This window comes from Procambarus clarkii, chromosome 8 (assembly GCF_040958095.1).
Source record: "Procambarus clarkii isolate CNS0578487 chromosome 8, FALCON_Pclarkii_2.0, whole genome shotgun sequence".
In the NCBI taxonomy this organism is placed as follows: Eukaryota; Metazoa; Arthropoda; class Malacostraca; order Decapoda; family Cambaridae; genus Procambarus; species Procambarus clarkii.
The window spans coordinates 46,490,212-46,512,525 of record NC_091157.1 but is presented as its reverse complement, the minus strand read 5'-3'; the positions used below and the strand labels follow the sequence as shown (position 1 = coordinate 46,512,525).

General features: G+C 42.3%; 3 protein-coding genes across 3 annotated transcripts; all 3 read right to left on the bottom strand.

Annotated features, from left to right (window-relative positions):
• Positions 1-684: 684 nt before the first annotated feature.
• LOC138362227 (uncharacterized PE-PGRS family protein PE_PGRS46-like) lies at positions 685-4,009 on the bottom strand. The gene is made up of 4 exons (XM_069321016.1): positions 3,976-4,009; positions 2,205-3,145; positions 789-1,749; positions 685-719 (listed from the first exon to the last, which is right to left on the bottom strand). The coding sequence occupies exons 1-4, from the start codon at positions 4,007-4,009 to the stop codon at positions 685-687; spliced, it is 1,971 nt and encodes a 656-aa protein (XP_069177117.1).
• A 5,122-nt stretch (positions 4,010-9,131) lies between these two features.
• Positions 9,132-12,806, bottom strand: LOC138362211 (uncharacterized PE-PGRS family protein PE_PGRS46-like). The gene is made up of 5 exons (XM_069321014.1): positions 12,773-12,806; positions 10,798-11,732; positions 9,828-10,340; positions 9,251-9,755; positions 9,132-9,166 (listed from the first exon to the last, which is right to left on the bottom strand). Exons 1-5 carry the CDS (start codon positions 12,804-12,806, stop codon positions 9,132-9,134), a joined length of 2,022 nt encoding a protein of 673 aa, XP_069177115.1.
• Positions 12,807-17,461: 4,655 nt separating this feature from the next.
• Positions 17,462-21,241, bottom strand: LOC123759875 (uncharacterized PE-PGRS family protein PE_PGRS46-like). The gene is made up of 3 exons (XM_045745125.2): positions 21,208-21,241; positions 19,270-20,240; positions 17,462-18,812 (listed from the first exon to the last, which is right to left on the bottom strand). Exons 1-3 carry the CDS (start codon positions 21,239-21,241, stop codon positions 17,808-17,810), a joined length of 2,010 nt encoding a protein of 669 aa, XP_045601081.2. The 3' UTR covers positions 17,462-17,807.
• Positions 21,242-22,314: the final 1,073 nt, after the last annotated feature.

The window sequence follows — 22,314 nt, the reverse complement described above, 5'->3', positions numbered from 1 at the left end:
TCAAAGCCATAAATAAAGTACATATAATCAGCATGTCGGAAGCCATTGCCTAATTATTATGTGTCATCTGTGCAAGTGTTCATTACACAGGTAATGACACAGGAATAATTCCATGATGCATAATAATTACCGTCCATAATTCACCCTGATCCAAGAAGTTTTGTCAAGTATTAATTTAAAGAGATAAATATATGAAAGTAGATTGTAAATATAATTATACAAATCAAGACATATTTTTTGATAGCTGAGAGAATAGCCAATTTTCTTGACGGCGTCCGAGAATATTTTTATATTTTTATCTTTTAAACAAAGAGAGTGTTTACGAAATATGAAATTAAAATATCTAAGAGAAATCATATATATCAATGGTGAAAAAGTAATATATTGGAAAACAGAAGCAGTTGGTGGAGGTTGATCTCCTCGTCTTCAGAGGAGTTTCCTCAAGTGATGGAATCGATAATTGACCTGAATCTTTTCTGGTTACTTAAAGAGAAGCTTCCCACGACTCTCGCAAGTTAATGTTATCATGTGTTCACCTAAGATAGAAACGTCTTAGGACCGTCGTAAGGTAACGATGCAACAATGGCTGTCAGCACCAAGTCTGGAAGGTAATGATGCAAAAATGGCTGTCAACACTAAGAATGCAGGCGGAGGAGGAACACATATAATGAACAACACTGTTCATTATATGCTCGGAGTCTGATACAGTCCGACCGGGGCTGGTGAGCCGTTACTGTGACCATTACCGTTAACGCCGTTACCGTTAACACCATTACCGTTCGTTAAACCATTTACTTTACCATTACCGTTTGTGCTAGTATATCCATTACCGTTGCCATTGGTGTAACCATTTCCATTACCTGTAGCTCCATTACCATTACCGTTGACGAGACCGTTACCATTGGTATATCCGTTCCCATTAACTGCAGCTCCGTTACCATTACCGTTGACGAGACTGTTGCCATTGGTATATCCGTTCCCATTAACTGCAGCTCCGTTACCATTACCGTTGACGAGACCGTTGCCATTGGTATATCCGTTCCCATTAACTGCAGCTCCGTTACCATTACCGTTGACGAGACCGTTGCCATTGGTATATCCGTTCCCATTAACTGCAGCTCCGTTACCATTACCGTTGACGAGACCGTTGCCATTGGTATATCCGTTCCCATTGACTGCAGCTCCGTTACCATTACCGTTGACGAGACCGTTGACATTGGTATATCCGTTCCCATTGACTGCAGCTCCGTTACCATTGCCGTTGACGAGACCGTTGCCATTCGTATATCCGTTACCATTAACTGGAACGCCATTACCATTACCGTTGCCATTAGTATATCCATTACCATTGCCGTTGACGGGACCATTGCCATTGGTATATCCATTACCATTAACTGCAGCTCCATTTCCGTTGACGAGACCGTTGCCATTCGTATATCCATTCCCATTAACTACAGCTCCGTTACCATTGCCGTTGACGAGACCGTTGCCATTAGTATATCCATTCCCATTAACTACAGCTCCGTTACCATTACCGTTGACGAGACCATTGCCATTAACTCCAACTCCATTGCCGTTGGAGTTTGCGATAATCACGCCGATCTGAGCGTTGAGACCGTAGAACTGCTGGGCGGTGGAACAGTCGAAGTTGTACCACCAGTCACACACGAAGTACTGCTGGTTGAAGATGGTGCCGTTGGGACAGAGGAAAGAGTCGCTCCTGCCATCAGCCTGGCAGATGTGGAAAACCTGCCGAGGACAACAGTATTAGTGAAGCAAAGTGGTACGTCTGGCAGATGTGGAACACCTGTCGTAGGTGTTATGACCAAAGAGGACTACTGATAAAGGCAGAGGACAATTACTAGCAAATACTCAATAACTTTTAGTAACATGAAAACAGCTTTAAAACGTTTAGTGGAAATACAGACTCTTAATGTGAACCTGACTGTATAAACTCTCAGTTATAAAATGTCAACACGGCAGCATAAGAATCACATGATATCCGGCCTCCAGGGCAGCATAAGAATCACATGACATCCGGCTTCAGGGGGCTGCATAAGACTCACCTGACATCCGGCCTCGGGGGACAGCATAAGACTCACCTGACATCCGGCCTCTGGGGCAGCATAAGACCACTGACATCCGGCCTCGTGGCCAGATAAGACTCACCTGACATCCGGCCTCGGGGACAGAATAAGACTCACCTGACATCCGGCCTCTGGGGCAGTATCAGCGTAGTATCCGGGGATTTGTCCGGTGCAGGAGAATCCGGTGAGTGGGACTGAAGCCAGGATGGGATAGTCCACGCCGGGGACGCCTCCGCCTCCAATAGCGTCACCAAGGGCAGCGATGGGGTCGAAAATGCCATTAAAGATCCCGTTAACGGCACCGTTGCCGTTTGTGTAAACACCATTACCATTTACACCGTTACCGTTGCCATTTCCATTGCCGTTTGTGTAAGCACCATTACCATTTAGGCCGTTGCCGTTTCCATTGCCGTTTGTGAAAGCACCATTACCATTTACACCGTTACCGTTGCCATTTCCATTGCCGTTTGTGTAAGCACCATTACCATTTAGGCCGTTGCCGTTTCCATTGCCGTTTGTGAAAGCACCATTATCATTTACACCGTTACCGTTGCCATTTCCATTTCCGTTTGTGTAAGCACCATTACCATTTACACCGTTACCGTTGCCATTTCCATTGCCGTTTGTATAAGCACCATTACCATTTACACCGTTACCGTTGCCATTTCCATTGCCGTTTGTGTAAACACCATTACCATTTACACCGTTACCGTTGCCATTTCCATTGCCGTTTGTGTAAGCACCATTACCATTTACACCGTTACCGTTGCCATTTCCATTGCCGTTTGTGTAAACACCATTACCGTTTACACCGTTACCGTTGCCATTTCCATTGCCGTTTGTGTAAACACCATTACCGTTTACACCGTTACCGTTGCCATTTCCATTGCCGTTTGTGTAAGCACCATTACCATTTACACCGTTACCGTTGCCATTTCCATTGCCGTTTGTGTGAACACCATTACCGTTTCCATTGGCTCCATTTCCTCCGTTACCGCTGAATCCGTTGGTTGGCGGGAGGTAAGTCCGTTGCTGAGCCAGACACGTGCCCACAACACCTGTTGTTTACAGAATAACAGATATTTCAGCCAAATATCCCACAGACAATACCCGCCAGGTATATATATATATATATATATATATATATATATATATATATATATATATATATATATATATATATATATATATATATATATATACTTCGATGATAGTTTGTTTTATACTTTATTTTAAGCTTCCAATCTTCCAAAGTATAACTCTAGACATTCACTTCTAACTCAAGCTGTAAATGGTTGCTAACTCAAGCTGTAAATGGTTGCTAACTCAAGCTGTAAACGGTTGCTAACTCAAGCTATAGATGGTTGTTAACTCAAGCTGTAAATGGTTGCTAACTCAAGCTGTAAATGTTTGCTAACTCAAGCTGTAAATGACCGCTAACTCAAGCTGTAAATGGTTGCTAACTCAAGCTATAAATGGTTGCTAACTCAAGCTGTAAGTGGCCGCTAACTAAAGCTGTCACTATTACCTAACCCGGCCCATCCTAGCGTTAATGCTATACCCATATATAAATCAGCTCGTCCAGTTGTTACAAAGGACAGAAAATGATGTGCTAAAACACTCGAGCCTAACCTTACTTAAACTATTATGATTAAATGGTACTCATGTTATGTAATATAAAAATACCTTTTCAATTATACGTTATACCGATACCTATACCTAAGTTATACCTATAAAATCCGAAAGATTTTTTAAAATATTGAAAATATTGTTACTGGAGAACATCACAGTGTTAGCCTTTAGAGGTCAAGCCATTTTGATCAGAAATATCTATATAAACATAAAACAATACTTGAGCATAGAAGTTGAATAGCTTAGAGCAGCTTACCAAGGTAAAGGAGGCTCCTGATGATTGCCGCCATGCTTAAACGTGCAGGAAACACAAGATAAGACGATAAAGGAGGAGTAGCAGGGAGATGTAGAGGTGAGGACCGAGTTATGAAGATGGAAGGATGGCGCAGTGCCTTATATACCTGGCTCGGGCAGACACTCTCCCACCTCAAGGACGCTTATACATACGTGCCTTAGGCAAACACTCTTCCACCTCAAGGATGCGGCAAAGAAAGCCCCACACGCAGGCAGGACTACGTCTGACCATTTCTGTCTTCGGCCCAAAACCTCCGTAGATTTTATCTGGGTAAACGCATAGGTACTCTCGTGGTTTATAGGATGTCCTCATAACACTTCCAAAGAGTGCCAGTGGAGGCTACTGGCCACATGCCCCTGTATGGCTAGCCATACAGCAAGATGCTGGACTTTGTAGCATCACGTAGTTACTTCTTGATACTCACACGATGTATCTCTTCTTGCTGTCCAAGATAGGTACTTAAATGCAGCTATCCTTGGTCACCAGACGCGTTTCTAGATGACGATGTAAGTTTCCAGGTCACTAGGTGGATTACCAGGTCACTAGGTGGGTTTCCAGGTCACTAGGTGGATTTCCGAGTCACTAGGTGGGTTTCCAGGTCATCAGGTGGGCTTTCTGATCGCCATATGCATTCCTAGGTCATTAAGTTTGTTCTCAGGTTGCCGGTGGAGCGTCCAGGTCATCAGGTTGGATTTCGCATCATAAAGTATGCTTCCAGGTAACCAGGTTGGATTTCAGGTCACGAAGTGTGTTTCCAAGGATCCAGGTTGGATTTCAGATGACAAAGCGTGTTTTCAGGTAATCAGGTGGGATTTCAGGTCATGAAAAGTGTTTCCAGGTGGGATTTCAGATCATAATGTCTGTTTTCAGTTCAGCAGGTGGGATTACATGCCACGAAGAATGTTTCCAGGTGGAATTTTAGGTCATGCAATGTGACCTAAATTTTCAGTTTCATATATGCTTGGGGAGTTGTTCGCATTTGTGTTCCTCACGTGTGCCCCAAAGAATAAGGTGATTTGATAAAATACTCTGCCGAAGATTACCATTAGAGTGCCGGCGGGATGATGGGAAAATAGAGTCGGCTACCATCATTTTTTGTCCGGTCGTAATGGTTGAGTGGTTAAGGTGTCTTGTACACCAGTTGCAAAGTGCTCCTGGCAATATGGGTTCGAGTCACTTCTGGGGTGCGAGTTTTCAGTTATATATATATATATATATATATATATATATATATATATATATATATATATATATATATTATATATATATATATATATATATATAACTTTAAAAACATAACTTTATAACAGGGACATAACTTTAAAAATAAGTGATATTTATCAAATAAATCATCAGCATTAGAATAATCGCTAGCAGTGACACACTGACTGACTTCCAGCTTCAGTTGGAACTTTATTCCAACTTTTCCATTCGCCCTTGAGCTTCATAGAGTCCGAGTGCGCTACTACCGCAGCACAGAGGCACGAGTGAGCTCTGCACTTACCAAACCGGGGAACGGAATCTATCATTACAATGAATATTACAGGAGCCAGACGCCTCGAGAGCACATTATAGGAACCGCCAACTTCTGGCACCCCTCAACCCTGCCTGCACCGGATAGTCTCTTCGCCCGAAGATCCAACCGGAATGCAGGAAAATGTATTAACTCTCCCGTGACTCCAGGCGATATGTATGCTTGGCGTCGCATTAAACAGGTTCACTGTAAGCAAGTCCTCAAGCTGTGCTCGTCCAAGTGGCAACCGACCCAGTAGACGTACTCATAAATTGTAACGTACCGCAATGAAAGATCTACAAGCATTCTTGGTGGAATAGGGAATAAACAATATATTTCTGACATCCAAACTGTTTTATCATTATCATATTCAGATGTGTCAGTGCATTTTTTTTAACAATCCAAAAGGCAGTGAAAGTGATCTGAGGACAGTCACTGAGTTTCGTTAACTCACCAATCCGCCCTCCACTATACATCATAGCTGACTGCCTGATGAAGGAGCCTCCAAGCCCCAATTCCATTATTTATCTTAAACGACGAATCCTGGTTCACCCTTGACAACGAGCAGACGTCTGGACACCTGCTCCGTCCGGGAGTCGCCGGATCATGTTCTGTTTCGCAATTTTGGATTTTGATACTGCCGATTGGTATTACAATTCGACGGTCCGAATTGTTACGACGCTGGCGCACATATCGCCTTGTGTCACAGGATAGATGATAGATTTTGAACGTTTTTTGGCAAGTTCTCTAGACGGGGTGACGGTGTCCGACGCCGGCTTGGCCGCGAGGTGCCGGGAAGTTGGCGGGTCTCTGTGGGGCTCCTGGTGTGGCCCTCAGACGTGGTGGGCTCCTGGTGTGCCCTCAGGTGTGGAGGGGTCCTCGTGTGTCCTCAGGCGTGGTGGGCTCCTGGTGTGCCCTCAGGCGTGGTGGGGTCCTGGTGTGGCCCTTGGTGTGCCTTCAGTTGTGGTTGGCGGCCGGCTTCTGCTCTGCCGGGGGGCACTGGATGACGTTTTGCGTTTGAATTGGGAGCCGAGTATTTTGTTTTAGCTACCCAGTGTTCTCTGTGGGGCAGGGCCGGTGCTTGCCTCCCTGAGGGACTCCTGGGGCCCCCCAATCATACCGTCTGTGTGTTTATTGGCCTGCTGATAATGACATTCATTTTGTTTATTAAGCTTTCACGGGTACGCGGGGCACATCCGACCCCACGATCGTCGTCTGCCCCTAAATCAACATCTTAAACGACTTGCTCTGACATCGCTGGGCAGTCCCTGGGTTGACCATTCAAGCTGGTGCAAATAGGTCCAGCTACATCCTACAATACTGTCGCTAATTACTGGTAGCCTTGCCATCTCTGAGTGCGTCAGCTTGGTCACACGGCTGCTCAGATTTATCGTGCTCAATGGCGTCAAGAGGGCATTTCTCGGTGACTTCACCTCACGGTATGAAGAGCGCATTTCATGGTGACGTCACCTCTCGGTATGAAGAGGGCATATCTTGGTGACGTCCCCTCACGGTATGAAGAGGTCACATCCTATTGACGACACATCATGAAATCAGGGAGCAAATAGGGAGGATAAAAACAATGTTTTTAAATGAGCGTAATTTTAATAATGTTATCAATATAAAATGTATATAAAAATATAAGATATATGTTCAGGCAGTATATATATGAACCTCTTATATCACAAGAATACCTAGTACGTCACACAAGACAAGATGTCAGGCAGATATAACATGCTATTAAACCTCTTAGTTAATGCTATTAGAAGTAATAGTTAAGGTACAGAGTCGGGGAGAATAATTTTTGCTGCTTTCAGCACAAGTAGTACTGTTAGCACTCTAGTACAACCAGCACTCTAGTACAACCATTACTACTAGAACAACCATCACTACTAGCTCTACCAGTGAGCTACAACAACACAGCCGTTCTATTCAAACAAACCACGTTTTGGAAGCAGTTGATTGATAATGATTTATAAACACAAATATAAATTTTGCTCTAAATTTGACAGTTTTCACAGTTGCGTAAATTACCATAACAAATAAAAAAAAATCTGAATTACTGCTTTTTAGCTCTGAAATATACATTTCAGTCATAATTATCTTAGCGGTGTTTCTAGCAGTTGATGGCGGCTATGTGCAAATCTCTTAAAAATATTTTTTGACTGGAAAATCATTAGATCACTGCTGAATAAGTTACTTGGTTACAAGAAAAAAAGATAATAATTCACTATTAACTAAAGAAATAATATTTGGAAATAATTTCCAAATATTAAAAAAAAATCCAAGAATTTATCAATATTTCCCAATATTTAACAATAATTTTCCAATATTTAACAATTATTTCCTAATATTTCACAACAATTTACCAATATATCACAATAATTTACCAATATTTTACAGTAATTTCTCAATAATTTTTGTTCCACATCTCATTAAATGCCCAAATTCTCAATATGATGTAAACATTTTACAGTCAATTCCCTTAACCTGAAGTGTCATTAGATATTTTTCTTCATGACTCTGATATCTTTTAATGTACACACAAATAAATAAAAAATATATCTTTCTGCTCTGGTATCAGAACCTCGAGCAATATATAAAGCAATATGTCAGTGACCTGTTTTACAATTGACCAGAATGATGCTATATTGCTAATACTAGTTTACCACCAGTATTGGCAATATAGTATCATTCTGGTTTCCTTTCATTTCCAATTATTCCTTTCTTAACTATTTGCTCCAGTCCCAATATTTGTGACACAAATATCACTTTAGGTAGAAAATGAGAGATCATATTTTACACATACTTTTAATATATGTATAATTTCATGCATAAGTTATAAAAATATAGGTTATAAGTCAACTGTGTGTGTGTGCGTGTGTGTATGGTGTATGGCACAAGAGCTCTGAGTGGCCTCCCGCTCTCCACAAGTCTGTTGACAGCTCATAACACAAAATCTGAATGTTTAACGATTGAAAGCTATAAATAAAGTACATACTGTATAATCAGCATGTCGGAAACCGTTGTCTAATTATTGTGTCATCTGTGCAAGTGTTCATTACACAGGTAATGACACAAGAATAATTCCATGATACATAATAATTACCGTCCATAATTTACTCTTTTTGTTAAGTATTAATTTAAATAGACAAATATATGAAAGTAAATCCTATATATTCTTATATAAATGAAGACATGTTTTTTGATAGCTGAGAGAATAGCCAATTTTTTTAACGGCGTCCGAGAATATTTTTATCTTTTAAACAAAGACAGTGTTTACGAAATATAAAATATAAATATAGAAGAGAAATCAAATATATCAATGTGAAAAATGTAATATATTGGAAAACAGAAGCAGTTGGTGGAGGTTGACCTCCTCGTCTTCAGAGGAGTTTCCTCAAGTGATGGAATCGATAATTGACCTGAATCTTTTCTGATTACTTAAAGAGAAGCTTCCTACGACTCTCACAAGATAATGTTATCATGTGTTCACCTAAGATAGAAACGTCTTAGGACCGTCGTAAGGTAATGATGCAAAAATGGCTGTCAACACTAAGACTGCAGGCGGAGAAGGAACACATATAATGAACAACACTATTCATTATATGCTCGGAGTCTGATACAGTCCGACCGGGGCTGGTGAGCCGTTACTGTGACCATTACCGTTAACGCCGTTACCGTTAACGGCATTACCGTTAACACCATTACCGTTAGTTAAACCATTTACTTTACCATTACCGTTTGTGCTAGTATATCCGTTACCGTTGCCATTGGTGAAACCATTTCCATTACCTGTAGCTCCATTACCATTACCGTTGACGAGACCGTTGCCATTGGTATATCCGTTCCCATTAACTGCAGCTCCGTTACCATTACCGTTGACGAGACCGTTGCCATTGGTATATCCGTTCCCATTAACTACAGCTCCGTTACCATTACCGTTGACGAGACCGTTACCATTGGTATATCCGTTCCCATTAACTGCAGCTCCGTTACCATTACCGTTGACGAGACCGTTGCCATTGATATATCCGTTCCCATTAACTGCAGCTCCGTTACCATTACCGTTGACGAGACCGTTGCCATTGGTATATCCGTTCCCGTTGACTGCAGCTCCGTTACCATTACCGTTGACGAGACCGTTGCCATTGGTATATCCGTTCCCATTAACTGCAGCTCCGTTACCATTACCGTTGACGAGACCGTTGCCATTGGTATATCCGTTCTCATTGACTGCAGCTCCGATACCATTGCCGTTGACGAGACCGTTGCCATTGGTATATCCGTTCCCATTGACTGCAGCTCCGTTACCATTACCGTTGACGAGACCGTTGCCATTCGTATATCCGTTACCGTTAACTGGAACGCCATTACCATTACCGTTGCCTTTAGTATATCCATTACCATTGCCGTTGATGGGACCATTGCCATTGGTATATCCATTACCATTAACTGCAGCTCCATTACCGTTGACGAGACCGTTGCCATTCGTATATCCATTCCCATTAACTGCAGCTCCGTTACCATTGCCGTTGACGAGACCGTTGCCATTAGTATATCCATTCCCATTAACTACAGCTCCGTTACCATTACCGTTGACGAGACCATTGCCATTAACAACTCCAACTCCATTGCCGTTGGAGTTTGCGATAATCACGCCGATCTGAGCGTTGAGACCGTAGAACTGCTGGGCGGTGGAACAGTCGAAGTTGTACCACCAGTCACACACGAAGTACTGCTGGTTGAATATGGTGCCGTTGGGACAGAGGAAAGAGTCGCTCCTGCCATCGGCCTGGCAGATGTGGAACACCTGCCGAGGACAACAGTATTTGTGAAACAAAGTGGTACGTCTGGCAGATGTGGAACATCTGTCGTAGGTGTTATGACCAAAGAGGACTACTGATAAAGGCAGAGGACAATTACTAGCAAATACTCAATAACTTTTAATAACATGAAAACAGCTTTAAAACGTTTAGTGGAAATACAGACTCCTAATGTGAACCTGATTGTATAAACTCTCAGTTATAAAATATCAACACGGCAGCATAAGACTCACCTGACATCCGGCCTCCAGGGCAGCATAAGAATCACATGACATCCGGCTTCGGGGGGCTGCATAAGACTCACCTGACATCCGGCCTCGGGGGGGCAGCATAAAACTCACCTGACATCCGTCCTCTGGGGCAGCATAAGACCACTGACATCCGGCCTCGTGGCCAGAATAAGACTCACCTGACATCCGGCCTCAGGGACAGAATAAGACTCACCTGACATCCGGCCTCTGGGGCAGTATCAGCGTAGTATCCGGGGATTTGTCCGGTGCAGGAGAATCCGGTGAGTGGGACAGAAACCAGGATGGGATAGTCCACGCCGGGGACGCCTCCGCCTCCAATAGCGTCACCAAGGGCAGCGATGGGGTCGAAAATGCCGTTAAAGATCCCGTTAACGGCACCGTTGCCGTTTGTGTAAACACCATTACCATTTACACCGTTACCGTTGCCATTTCCATTGCCGTTTGTGTAAGCGCCATTACCATTTACACCGTTACCGTTGCCATTTCCATTGCCGTTTGAGTAAGCACCGTTACCATTTACACCGTTACCGTTGCCATTTCCATTGCCGTTTGTGTAAGCACCATTACCATTTACACCGTTACCGTTGCCATTTCCATTGCCGTTTGTGTAAGCACCGTTACCATTTACACCGTTACCGTTGCCATTTCCATTGCCGTTTGTGTAAGCACCATTACCATTTACACCGTTACCGTTTCCATTGCCGTTTGTGTAAGCACCGTTACCATTTACACCGTTACCGTTGCCATTTCCATTGCCGTTTGTGTAAACACCATTACCATTTACACCGTTACCGTTGCCATTTCCATTGCCGTTTGTGTAAGCACCATTACCATTTAGGCCGTTGCCGTTTCCATTGCCGTTTGTGAAAGCACTATTACCATTTACACCGTTACCGTTGCCATTTCCATTGCCGTTTGGGTAAACACCATTACCGTTTACACCGTTACCGTTGCCATTTCCATTGCTTGTTGAATAAGCACCATTACCGTTTAGGCCGTTGCCATTTCCATTGCCGTTTGTGTAAGCACCATTACCGTTTCCATTGGCTCCATTTCCTCCGTTACCGCTGAATCCGTTGGTTGGCGGGAGGTAAGTCCGTTGCTGAGCCAGACACGCGCCCACAACACCTGTTGTTTACAGAATAACAGATGTTTCAGCCAAATATCCCACAGACAATACCCGCCTGCTTCCCTCGTCCCACACACCTTCAGCTGAAGCTTGCAAAATCTCAAGCTTACAATTCTGGTAATATAATTAAACGCAAACTTAAGGCTAATTGAAAAATTGTAAACAGAAATGGAATATGGGTAAAGGTATTCTGTAACAGCATGCTATATATATATATATATATATATATATATATATATATATATATATATATATATATATATATATATATATATATATATATATATATGCGAACAAGCCTGAATGGTCCCCAGGACAATATGCAACTGAAAACTCACACCCCAGAAGTGCTTCTGGGAGTATGGGTTCGAGTCACTTCTGGGGTGTGAGTTTTCAGTTATATATATATATATATATATTATATATATATATATATATATATATATATATATATATATATATATACTTTGATGATAGTTTGTTTTATACTATATTTTAGGCTGCCAATTTTCCAAGTTATGACTCTAGGCATTCACTTCTAACTCAAGCTGTAAATGGTTATTAACTCAAGCTGTAAACTGTTGCGAAGTCAAGCTGTAAATGGTTGCTAACTCAAGCTGTAAGTGGTTGCTAACTCAAGCTGTAAATGGCCGCTAACTAAAACTGTCACTATTACCTAACCCGGCCCATCCTCACGTTAGTGCTATACCCCATATATAAATCAGCTCGTCCAGTTGTTACAAAGGTTAGAAAATCGTGTGCTAAAACACTCGAGCCTAACCTTACCTAACCTATTATAATTAAATGGTACTCAAGTTATGCCATATAAAAGTATATATTCAATTATACGTTATACCGATATCTATACCTAAGTTATACCTATAAAATCCGAAAGATTTTTTAAAATAATGAAAATATTTTTACTGGTGAATAGATCACAGTGTAAACCTTTTGAGGTCAAGCCATTTTGCTCAGAAATAACTATATAAACATAAAACAATACTTGGGTATAGAAGTTGAATAGCTTAGATCAGCTTACCAAGGTAAAGGAGGCTCCTGATGATTGCCGCCATGCTTAAACGTGCAGGAAACACAGGATAAGACGATAAAGGAGGAGAAGCAGGGAGATGTAGAGGTGAGGACCGAGTTATGAAGATGGAAGGATGGCGCAGTGCCTTATATACCTCGCTCGGGCATACACTCTCCCACCTCAAGGACGCTAATACATACGTGCCTTAGGCAGACACTCTCCCACCTCAAGGATGCGGCAAAGAAAGCCCAACACGCAGGCAGGATTACGTCTGACCACTCCTGCCTTTGGCCCTTTACGTCCGTAGATTTTATTTGGTAAACGCATAAGTACTCTCGTGATTTATAGGATGTCCTCATAACACTTCCAAAGAGTGCCAGTGGAGGCTACTGGCCACATGCCCCTGTATGGCTAGCCATACAGCAAGATGCTGGACTTTGTAGCATCACGTAGTTATTTCTTGATACTCACTCGATGTATCTCTTCTCGCTGTTCAAGATAGGTACTTAAATGCAGCTATCCTTGGTCACCAGACGCGTTTCTAGATCACCATATGAGTTTCCAGGTCACTAGGTGGATTACCAGGTCACTAGGTGGGCTTCCTGATCACCATATGGGTTCCTAGGTCATTAAGTTTGTTCGCAGGTTGCCGGTGGAGCGTCCAGGTCACCAGGTTGGATTTAAGGTCACGAAGAGTATATCCAGGTAACCAAGTTGGATTTCAGGTCATGAAGAGTGTTTCCCAGTCACCAGGTGAGATTTCGCATCACAACGTGTGTTTCCAGGTAACCAGGTTAGATTTCAAGTCACATAGTGCGTTTCCAGGCCACCAGGTGGGATTTCAGATCACGAAGAGTGTTTCCAGGTCACTAGGTTGTATTTCAGGTCGCCAAGAGTTTTTTCAGGTCACCATTTTGGATTTCAGATCACAAAGTGTGTTTTCATGTCACCGGGTTGGATTTCAGGTTGGAAATGGCATCGGTAACGGTGTAAATGGTAATGGTGCTTACACAAACGGCAATGGAATTGGCAACGGTGTAAATGGTAATGGTGTTTACACAAACGGCAATGGAAATGGCAACGGTAACGGTGTAAATGGTAATGGTGCTTAATAATATATATATGTATATATATATATGTATATATATATATATATATATATATATATATATATATATATATATATATATATATATATATATATATATATATATATATATATATATATATAAGTAAAAAGGGACATAACTTTAAAAATAAGTGATATTTATCAAATAAATCATCAACATTAGATTAATAGCTAGCAGTGACACACTGACTGACTTCCAGCTTCAGTTGGAACTTTATTCCAACTTTTCCCTTCGCCCTTGAGCTTCATAGAGCCCGAGGGTGCTACTACCGCGGCATAGAGTCGCGAGTTAGCTCTGCACTTACCAAACCGGCGAACGGAATCTAGCATTACAGTGAACATTACAGGAGCCAGACGCCTCGAGAGCACATTATAGGAGCCGCCAACTCGTGGCTCCCCTCAGCCCAATCTGCACCGGACAGTCTCTTCGCACGAAGATCCAACCGGATTGCAGGAAAATGTACTAACTCTCCCGTGACTCCGGGCGATATGTATGCTCGGCGTCGCATTAAACAGGTTCACTGTAAGCAAGTCCTCAAGCTGTGCTCGTCCAAGTGGCGGCCGACCCAGTAGACGTACTCATAAATTGTAACGTACCGCAATGAAAAATCTACAAGCATTCTTGGTGGAATAGTGGATAAACAATATATTTCTGACATCCAAACTGTTTTATCATTATCATATTCAGGTGTTTCAGTGCATTTTTTTAACAATCCAAAAGGCAGTGAAAGTGATCTGATGACAGTCACTGAGTTTCGTTAACTCACCAATCCGCCCTCCACTATACATCATAGCTGACTGCCTGATGAAGGAGCCTCCAAGCCCCAATTCCATTATTTATCTTAAACGACGAATCCTGGTTCACCCTTGACAACGAGCAGACGTCTGGACACCTGCTCCGTCCGGGAGTCGCCGGATCATGTTCTGTTCGGAATTTTGGATTTGATACTGCCGATTGGCATTCCAATTCGACGAACCGAATTGTTACGACGCCAGGCGCACTTATCGCCTTGTGTCACAGGATAGATGATAGATTTTGAACGTTTTTTTTGGCAAGTTCTCTAGACGGGGTGACGGTGTCCGACGCCGGCTTGGCCGCGAGGTGCCGGGAGTTGGCGGGTCTCTGTGGGCTCCTGGTGTGCCCTCAGACGTGGTGGGCTTCTGGTGTGCCCTCAGGTGTTGAGGGAGGTCCTGGTGTGCCCTCAGGCGTGGTGGGCACCTGGTGTGCCCTCAGGCGTGGTGGGGTCCTGGTGTGCCCTCAGGCGTGGTGGGCTCCTGGTGTGCCTTCAGTCGTGGTGGGCGGCCGGCTTCTGCTCTGCCTGGGGGCACTGGACGACGTTTTGCATTTGAATTGGGAGCCGAGTATTTGCTTTAGCTTCCCAGTGTTCTCTGTGGGGCAGGGCCGGTGCTTGCCTCCCTGAGGGACTCCTGGCCCCCCCCCCATCATCCCGTCTGTGTGTTTATTGGCTTGCTGACAAATGACATTCATTTTGTTATTAAGCTTCGCGATTTACCCTTCACGGGTACGCCAGGACACATCCGACCCCACGATCGTCGTTGCCCCTAAATCAACATCTTAAACGACTTGCTCTGACATCGCTGGGCAGTCCCTGGGTTGACTATTCAAGCTGGTGCAAATAGGTCCAGCTACATCCTACAATACTGTCACTAATTACTGGTAGCCTTGCCATCTCTGAGTGCGTCAGCTTGGTCACACGGATGCTCAGATTTAACATGCTCTATGGCGTCAAGAGGGTATCAAGAGGGCATTTCTCGGTGACTTCACCTCACGGTTTGAAGAGCGCATATCATGGTGACGTCACCTCTCGGTATCAAGAGGTCATATCCTATTGACGTCACATCATGAAATCAGGGAGCAAATAGGGAGGATAAAAACAATGTTTTTAAATGCGCGTAATTTTAATAATGTTATCAATATAAAATGTATATAAAAATATAAGATATATGTTCAGGCAGTATATATGAACCTTTTATATCACAAGAATACCTAGTACGTCACACAAGACAAGATGTCAGGCAGATATAACATGCTATTAAACCTCTTAGTTAATGCTATTAGAAGTAATAGTTAAGGTACAGAGTCGGGGAGAATAATTTTTGCTGCTTTCAGCACAAGTAGTACTGTTAGCACTCTAGTACAACCAGCACTCTAGTACAACCATTACTACTAGAACAACCATCACTACTAGCTCTACCAGTGAGCTACAACAACACAGCCGTTCTAATCAAACAAACCACGTTTTGGAAGCAGTTGATTGATAATGATTTATAAACACAAATATAAATTTTGCTCTAAATTTGACAGTTTTCACAGTTGCGTAAATTACCATAACAAATAAAAAAAAATCTGAATTACTGCTTTTTAGCTCTGAAATATACATTTCAGTCATAATTATCTTAGCGGTGTTTCTAGCAGTTGATGGCGGCTATGTGCAAATCTCTTAAAAATATTTTTTGACTGGAAAATCATTAGATCACTGCTGAATAAGTTACTTGGTTACAAGAAAAAAGATAATAATTCACTATTAACTAAAGAAATAATATTTGGAAATAATTTCCAAATATTAAAAAAAATCCAAGAATTTATCAATATTTCCCAATATTTAACAATAATTTTCCAATATTTAACAATTATTTCCTAATATTTCACAACAATTTACCAATATATCACAATAATTTACCAATATTTTACAGTAATTTCTCAATAATTTTGTTCCACATCTCATTAAATGCCCAAATTCTCAATATGATGCAAACATTTTACAGTCAATTCCCTTAACCTGAAGTGTCATTAGATATTTTTCTTCATGACTCTGATATCTTTTAATGTACACACAAATAAATAAAAAATATATCTTTCTGCTCTGGTATCAGAACCTCGAGCAATATATAAAGCAATATGTCAGTGACCTGTTTTACAATTGACCAGAATGATGCTATATTGCTAATACTAGTTTACCACCAGTATTGGCAATATAGTATCATTCTGGTTTCCTTTCATTTCCAATGTTTCCTTTCTTAACTATTTGCTCCAGTCCCAATATTTGTGACACAAATATCACTTTAGGTAGAAAATGAGAGATCATATTTTACACATACTTTTAATATATATATAATTTCATGCATAAGTTATAAAAATATAGGTTATAAGTCAACTGTGTGTGTGTGCGTGTGTGTATGGTGTATGGCACAAGAGCTCTGAGTGGCCTCCCGCTCTCCACAAGTCTGTTGACAGCTCATAACACAAAATCTGAATGTTTAACGATTCAAAGCTATAAATAAAGTACATACTGTATAATCAGCATGTCGGAAACCGTTGCCTAATTATTGTGTCATCTGTGCAAGTGTTCATTACACAGGTAATGACACAAGAATAATTCCATGATAAATAATAATTACCGTCCATAATTTACTCTTTTTGTTAAGTATTAATTTAAATAGACAAATATATGAAAGTAAATCCTATATATTCTTATACAAATGAAGACATGTTTTTTGATAGCTGAGAGAATAGCCAATTTTTTTGACGGCGTCCGAGAATATTTTTATCTTTTAAACAAAGACAGTGTTTACGAAATATAAAATATAAATATAGAAGAGAAATCAAATATATCAATGTGAAAAATGTAATATATTGGAAAACAGAAGCAGTTGGTGGAGGTTGATCTCCTCGTCTTCAGAGGAGTTTCCTCAAGTGATGGAATCGATAATTGACCTGAATCTTTTCTGATTACTTAAAGAGACGCTTCCCACGACTCTCGCAAGTTAATGTTATCATGTGTTCACCTAAGATAGAAACGTCTTAGGACCGTCGTAAGGTAATGATGCAAAAATGGCTGTCAACACTAAGACTGCAGGCGGAGGAGGAACACATATAATGAACAACACTATTCATTATATGCTCGGAGTCTGATACAGTCCGACCGGGGCTGGTGAGCCGTTACTGTGACCATTACCGTTAACGCCGTTACCGTTAACACCATTACCGTTAGTTAAACCATTTACTTTACCATTACCGTTTGTGCTAGTATATCCGTTACCGTTGCCATTGGTGAAACCATTTCCATTACCTGTAGCTCCATTACCATTACCGTTGACGAGACCGTTGCCATTGGTATATCCGTTCCCATTAACTGCAGCTCCGTTACCATTACCGTTGACGAGACCGTTGCCATTGGTATATCCGTTCCCATTAACTGCAGCTCCGTTACCATTACCGTTGACGAGACCGTTGCCATTGGTATATCCGTTCCCATTAACTGCAGCTCCGTTACCATTACCGTTGACGAGACCGTTGCCATTGGTATATCCGTTCCCGTTGACTGCAGCTCCGTTACCATTGCCGTTGACGAGACCGTTGCCATTGGTATATCCGTTCCCATTGACTGCAGCTCCGTTACCATTACCGTTGACGAGACCGTTGCCATTCGTATATCCGTTACCGTTAACTGGAACGCCATTACCATTACCGTTGCCTTTAGTATATCCATTACCATTGCCGTTGACGGGACCATTGCCATTGGTATATCCATTACCATTAACTGCAGCTCCATTACCGTTGACGAGACCGTTGCCATTCGTATATCCATTCCCATTAACTGCAGCTCCGTTACCATTGCCGTTGACGAGACCGTTGCCATTAGTATATCCATTCCCATTAACTACAGCTCCGTTACCATTACCGTTGACGAGACCATTGCCATTAACAACTCCAACTCCATTGCCGTTGGAGTTTGCGATAATCACGCCGATCTGAGCGTTGAGACCGTAGAACTGCTGGGCGGTGGAACAGTCGAAGTTGTACCACCAGTCACACACGAAGTACTGCTGGTTGAATATGGTGCCGTTGGGACAGAGGAAAGAGTCGCTCCTGCCATCGGCCTGGCAGATGTGGAACACCTGCCGAGGACAACAGTATTTAGTGAAACAAAGTGGTACGTCTGGCAGATGTGGAACATCTGTCGTAGGTGTTATGACCAAAGAGGACTACTGATAAAGGCAGAGGACAATTACTAGCAAATACTCAATAACTTTTAATAACATGAAAACAGCTTTAAAACGTTTAGTGGAAATACAGACTCCTAATGTGAACCTGATTGTATAAACTCTCAGTTATAAAATATCAACACGGCAGCATAAGACTCACCTGACATCCGGCCTCCAGGGCAGCATAAGAATCACATGACATCCGGCTTCGGGGGGCTGCATAAGACTCACCTGACATCCGGCCTCGGGGGGCAGCATAAAACTCACCTGACATCCGTCCTCTGGGGCAGCATAAGACCACTGACATCCGGCCTCGTGGCCAGAATAAGACTCACCTGACATCCGGCCTCAGGGACAGAATAAGACTCACCTGACATCCGGCCTCTGGGGCAGTATCAGCGTAGTATCCGGGGATTTGTCCGGTGCAGGAGAATCCGGTGAGTGGGACAGAAACCAGGATGGGATAGTCCACGCCGGGGACGCCTCCGCCTCCAATAGCGTCACCAAGGGCAGCGATGGGGTCGAAAATGCCGTTAAAGATCCCGTTAACGGCACCGTTGCCGTTTGTGTAAACACCATTACCATTTACACCGTTACCGTTGCCATTTCCATTGCTGTTTGTGTAAGCGCCATTACCATTTACACCGTTACCGTTGCCATTTCCATTGCCGTTTGTGTAAGCGCCATTACCATTTACACCGTTACCGTTGCCATTTCCATTGCCGTTTGTGTAAGCACCATTACCATTTACACCGTTACCGTTGCCATTTCCATTGCCGTTTGTGTAAGCACCGTTACCATTTACACCGTTACCGTTGCCATTTCCATTGCCGTTTGTGTAAGCACCATTACCATTTACACCGTTACCGTTTCCATTGCCGTTTGTGTAAGCACTGTTACCATTTACACCGTTACCGTTGCCATTTCCATTGCCGTTTGTGTAAGCACCGTTACCATTTACACCGTTACCGTTGCCATTTCCATTGCCGTTTGTGTAAACACCATTACCATTTACACCGTTACCGTTGCCATTTCCATTGCCGTTTGTGTAAGCACCATTACCATTTAGGCCGTTGCCGTTTGTGAAAGCACTATTACCATTTACACCGTTACCGTTGCCATTTCCATTGCCGTTTGTGTAAACACCATTACCGTTTACACCGTTACCGTTTCCATTGCTTGTTGAATAAGCACCATTACCGTTTAGGCCGTTGCCATTTCCATTGCCGTTTGTGTAAGCACCATTACCGTTTCCATTGGCTCCATTTCCTCCGTTACCGCTGAATCCGTTGGTTGGCGGGAGGTAAGTCCGTTGCTGAGCCAGACACGCGCCCACAACACCTGTTGTTTACAGAATAACAGATGTTTCAGCCAAATATCCCACAGACAATACCCGCCTGCTTCCCTCGTCCCACACACCTTCAGCTGAAGCTTGCATAATCTCAAGCTTACAATTCTGGTAATATAATTAAACGCAAACTGAAGGCTAATTGAAAAATTGTAAACAGAAATGGAATATGGGTAAAGGTATTCTGGAACAGCATGCTATATATATATATATATATATATATATATATATATATATATATATATATATATATATATATATATAACTGAAAACTCACACCCCAGAAACTCACACCTCAGTTGTATATAGTCCTGGGGACCATTCAGGCTTGTTTGCATATATATATATATATATATATATATATATATATATATATATATATATACTTTGATGATAGTTTGTTTTATACTATATTTTAGGCTGCCAATTTTCCAAGTTATAACTCTAGCCATTCACTTCTAACTCAAGCTGTAAATGGTTATTAACTCAAGCTGTAAATTGTTGCGAAGTCAAGCTGTAAATGGTTGCTAACTCAAGCTGTAAGTGGTTGCTAACTCAAGCTGTAAATGGCCGCTAACTAAAACTGTCACTATTACCTAACCCGGCCCATCCTCACGTTAGTGCTATACCCCATATATAAATCAGCTCGTCCAGTTGTTACAAAGGTTAGAAAATGGTGTGCTAAAACACTCGAGCCTAACCTTACCTAACCTATTATAATTAAATGGTACTCAAGTTATGCCATATAAAAGTATATATTCAATTATACGTTATACCGATATCTATACCTAAGTTATACCTATAAAATCCGAAAGATTTTTTAAAATAATTAAAATATTTTTACTGGTGAAATAGATCACAGTGTAAACCTTTTGAGGTCAAGCCATTTTGCTCAGAAATAACTATATAAACATAAAACAATACTTGGGTATAGAAGTTGAATAGCTTAGATCAGCTTACCAAGGTAAAGGAGGCTCCTGATGATTGCCGCCATGCTTAAACGTGCAGGAAACACAGGATAAGACGATAAAGGAGGAGAAGCAGGGAGATGTAGAGGTGAGGACCGAGTTATGAAGATGGAAGGATGGCGCAGTGCCTTATATACCTCGCTCGGGCATACACTCTCCCACCTCAAGGACGCTAATACATACGTGCCTTAGGCAGACACTCTCCCACCTCAAGGATGCGGCAAAGAAAGCCCAACACGCAGGCAGGATTACGTCTGACCACTCCTGCCTTTGGCCCTTTACGTCCGTAGATTTTATTTGGTAAACGCATAAGTACTCTCGTGATTTATAGGATGTCCTCATAACACTTCCAAAGAGTGCCAGTGGAGGCTACTGGCCACATGCCCCTGTATGGCTAGCCATACAGCAAGATGCTGGACTTTGTAGCATCACGTAGTTATTTCTTGATACTCACTCGATGTATCTCTTCTCGCTGTCCAAGATAGGTACTTAAATGCAGCTATCCTTGGTCACCAGACGCGTTTCTAGATCACCATGTGAGTTTCCAGGTCACTAGGTGGATTACCAGGTCACTAGGTGGGCTTCCTGATCACCATATGGGTTCCTAGGTCATTAAGTTTGTTCGCAGGTTGCCGGTGGAGCGTCCAGGTCACCAGGTTGGATTTAAGGTCACGAAGAGTATATCCAGGTAACCAAGTTGCATTTCAGGTCATGAAGTGTTTCCCAGTCACCAGGTGAGATTTCGCATCACAACGTGTGTTTCCAGGTAACCAGGTTAGATTTCAAGTCACATAGTGCGTTTCCAGGCCACCAGGTGGGATTTCAGATCACGAAGAGTGTTTCCAGGTCACTAGGTTGTATTTCAGGTCGCCAAGAGTTTTTTCAGGTCACCATTTTGGATTTCAGATCACAAAGTGTGTTTTCATGTCACCGGGTTGGATTTCAGGTTGGAAATGGCATCGGTAACGGTGTAAATGGTAATGGTGCTTACACAAACGGCAATGGAATTGGCAACGGCAACGGTGTAAATGGTAATGGTGTTTACACAAACGGCAATGGAAATGGCAACGGTAACGGTGTAAATGGTAATGGTGCTTAA

What these genes read in the sequence shown, in the direction of transcription:
- LOC138362227 (XM_069321016.1), bottom strand. Translation starts at nt 4,009, where the DNA reads ATGGCGGCAATCATCAGGAGCCTCCTTTACCTTG. An exon ending in CAGGAGCCTCCTTTACCTTG is followed by an intron (nt 3,146 to 3,975) that starts GTAAGCTGCTCT and finishes TGTAAACAACAG; the next exon opens with GTGTTGTGGGCACGTGTCTG. An exon ending in CCCCAGAGGCCGGATGTCAG is followed by an intron (nt 1,750 to 2,204) that starts GTGAGTCTTATT and finishes TGTCCTCGGCAG; the next exon opens with GTTTTCCACATCTGCCAGGC.
- LOC138362211 (XM_069321014.1), bottom strand. Translation starts at nt 12,806, where the DNA reads ATGGCGGCAATCATCAGGAGCCTCCTTTACCTTG. An exon ending in CAGGAGCCTCCTTTACCTTG is followed by an intron (nt 11,733 to 12,772) that starts GTAAGCTGATCT and finishes TGTAAACAACAG; the next exon opens with GTGTTGTGGGCGCGTGTCTG. An exon ending in GTAATGGTAACGGAGCTGCA is followed by an intron (nt 9,756 to 9,827) that starts GTCAATGGGAAC and finishes GCAGTCAATGAG; the next exon opens with AACGGATATACCAATGGCAA.
- LOC123759875 (XM_045745125.2), bottom strand. Translation starts at nt 21,241, where the DNA reads ATGGCGGCAATCATCAGGAGCCTCCTTTACCTTG. An exon ending in CAGGAGCCTCCTTTACCTTG is followed by an intron (nt 20,241 to 21,207) that starts GTAAGCTGATCT and finishes TGTAAACAACAG; the next exon opens with GTGTTGTGGGCGCGTGTCTG. An exon ending in CCCCAGAGGCCGGATGTCAG is followed by an intron (nt 18,813 to 19,269) that starts GTGAGTCTTATT and finishes TGTCCTCGGCAG; the next exon opens with GTGTTCCACATCTGCCAGGC.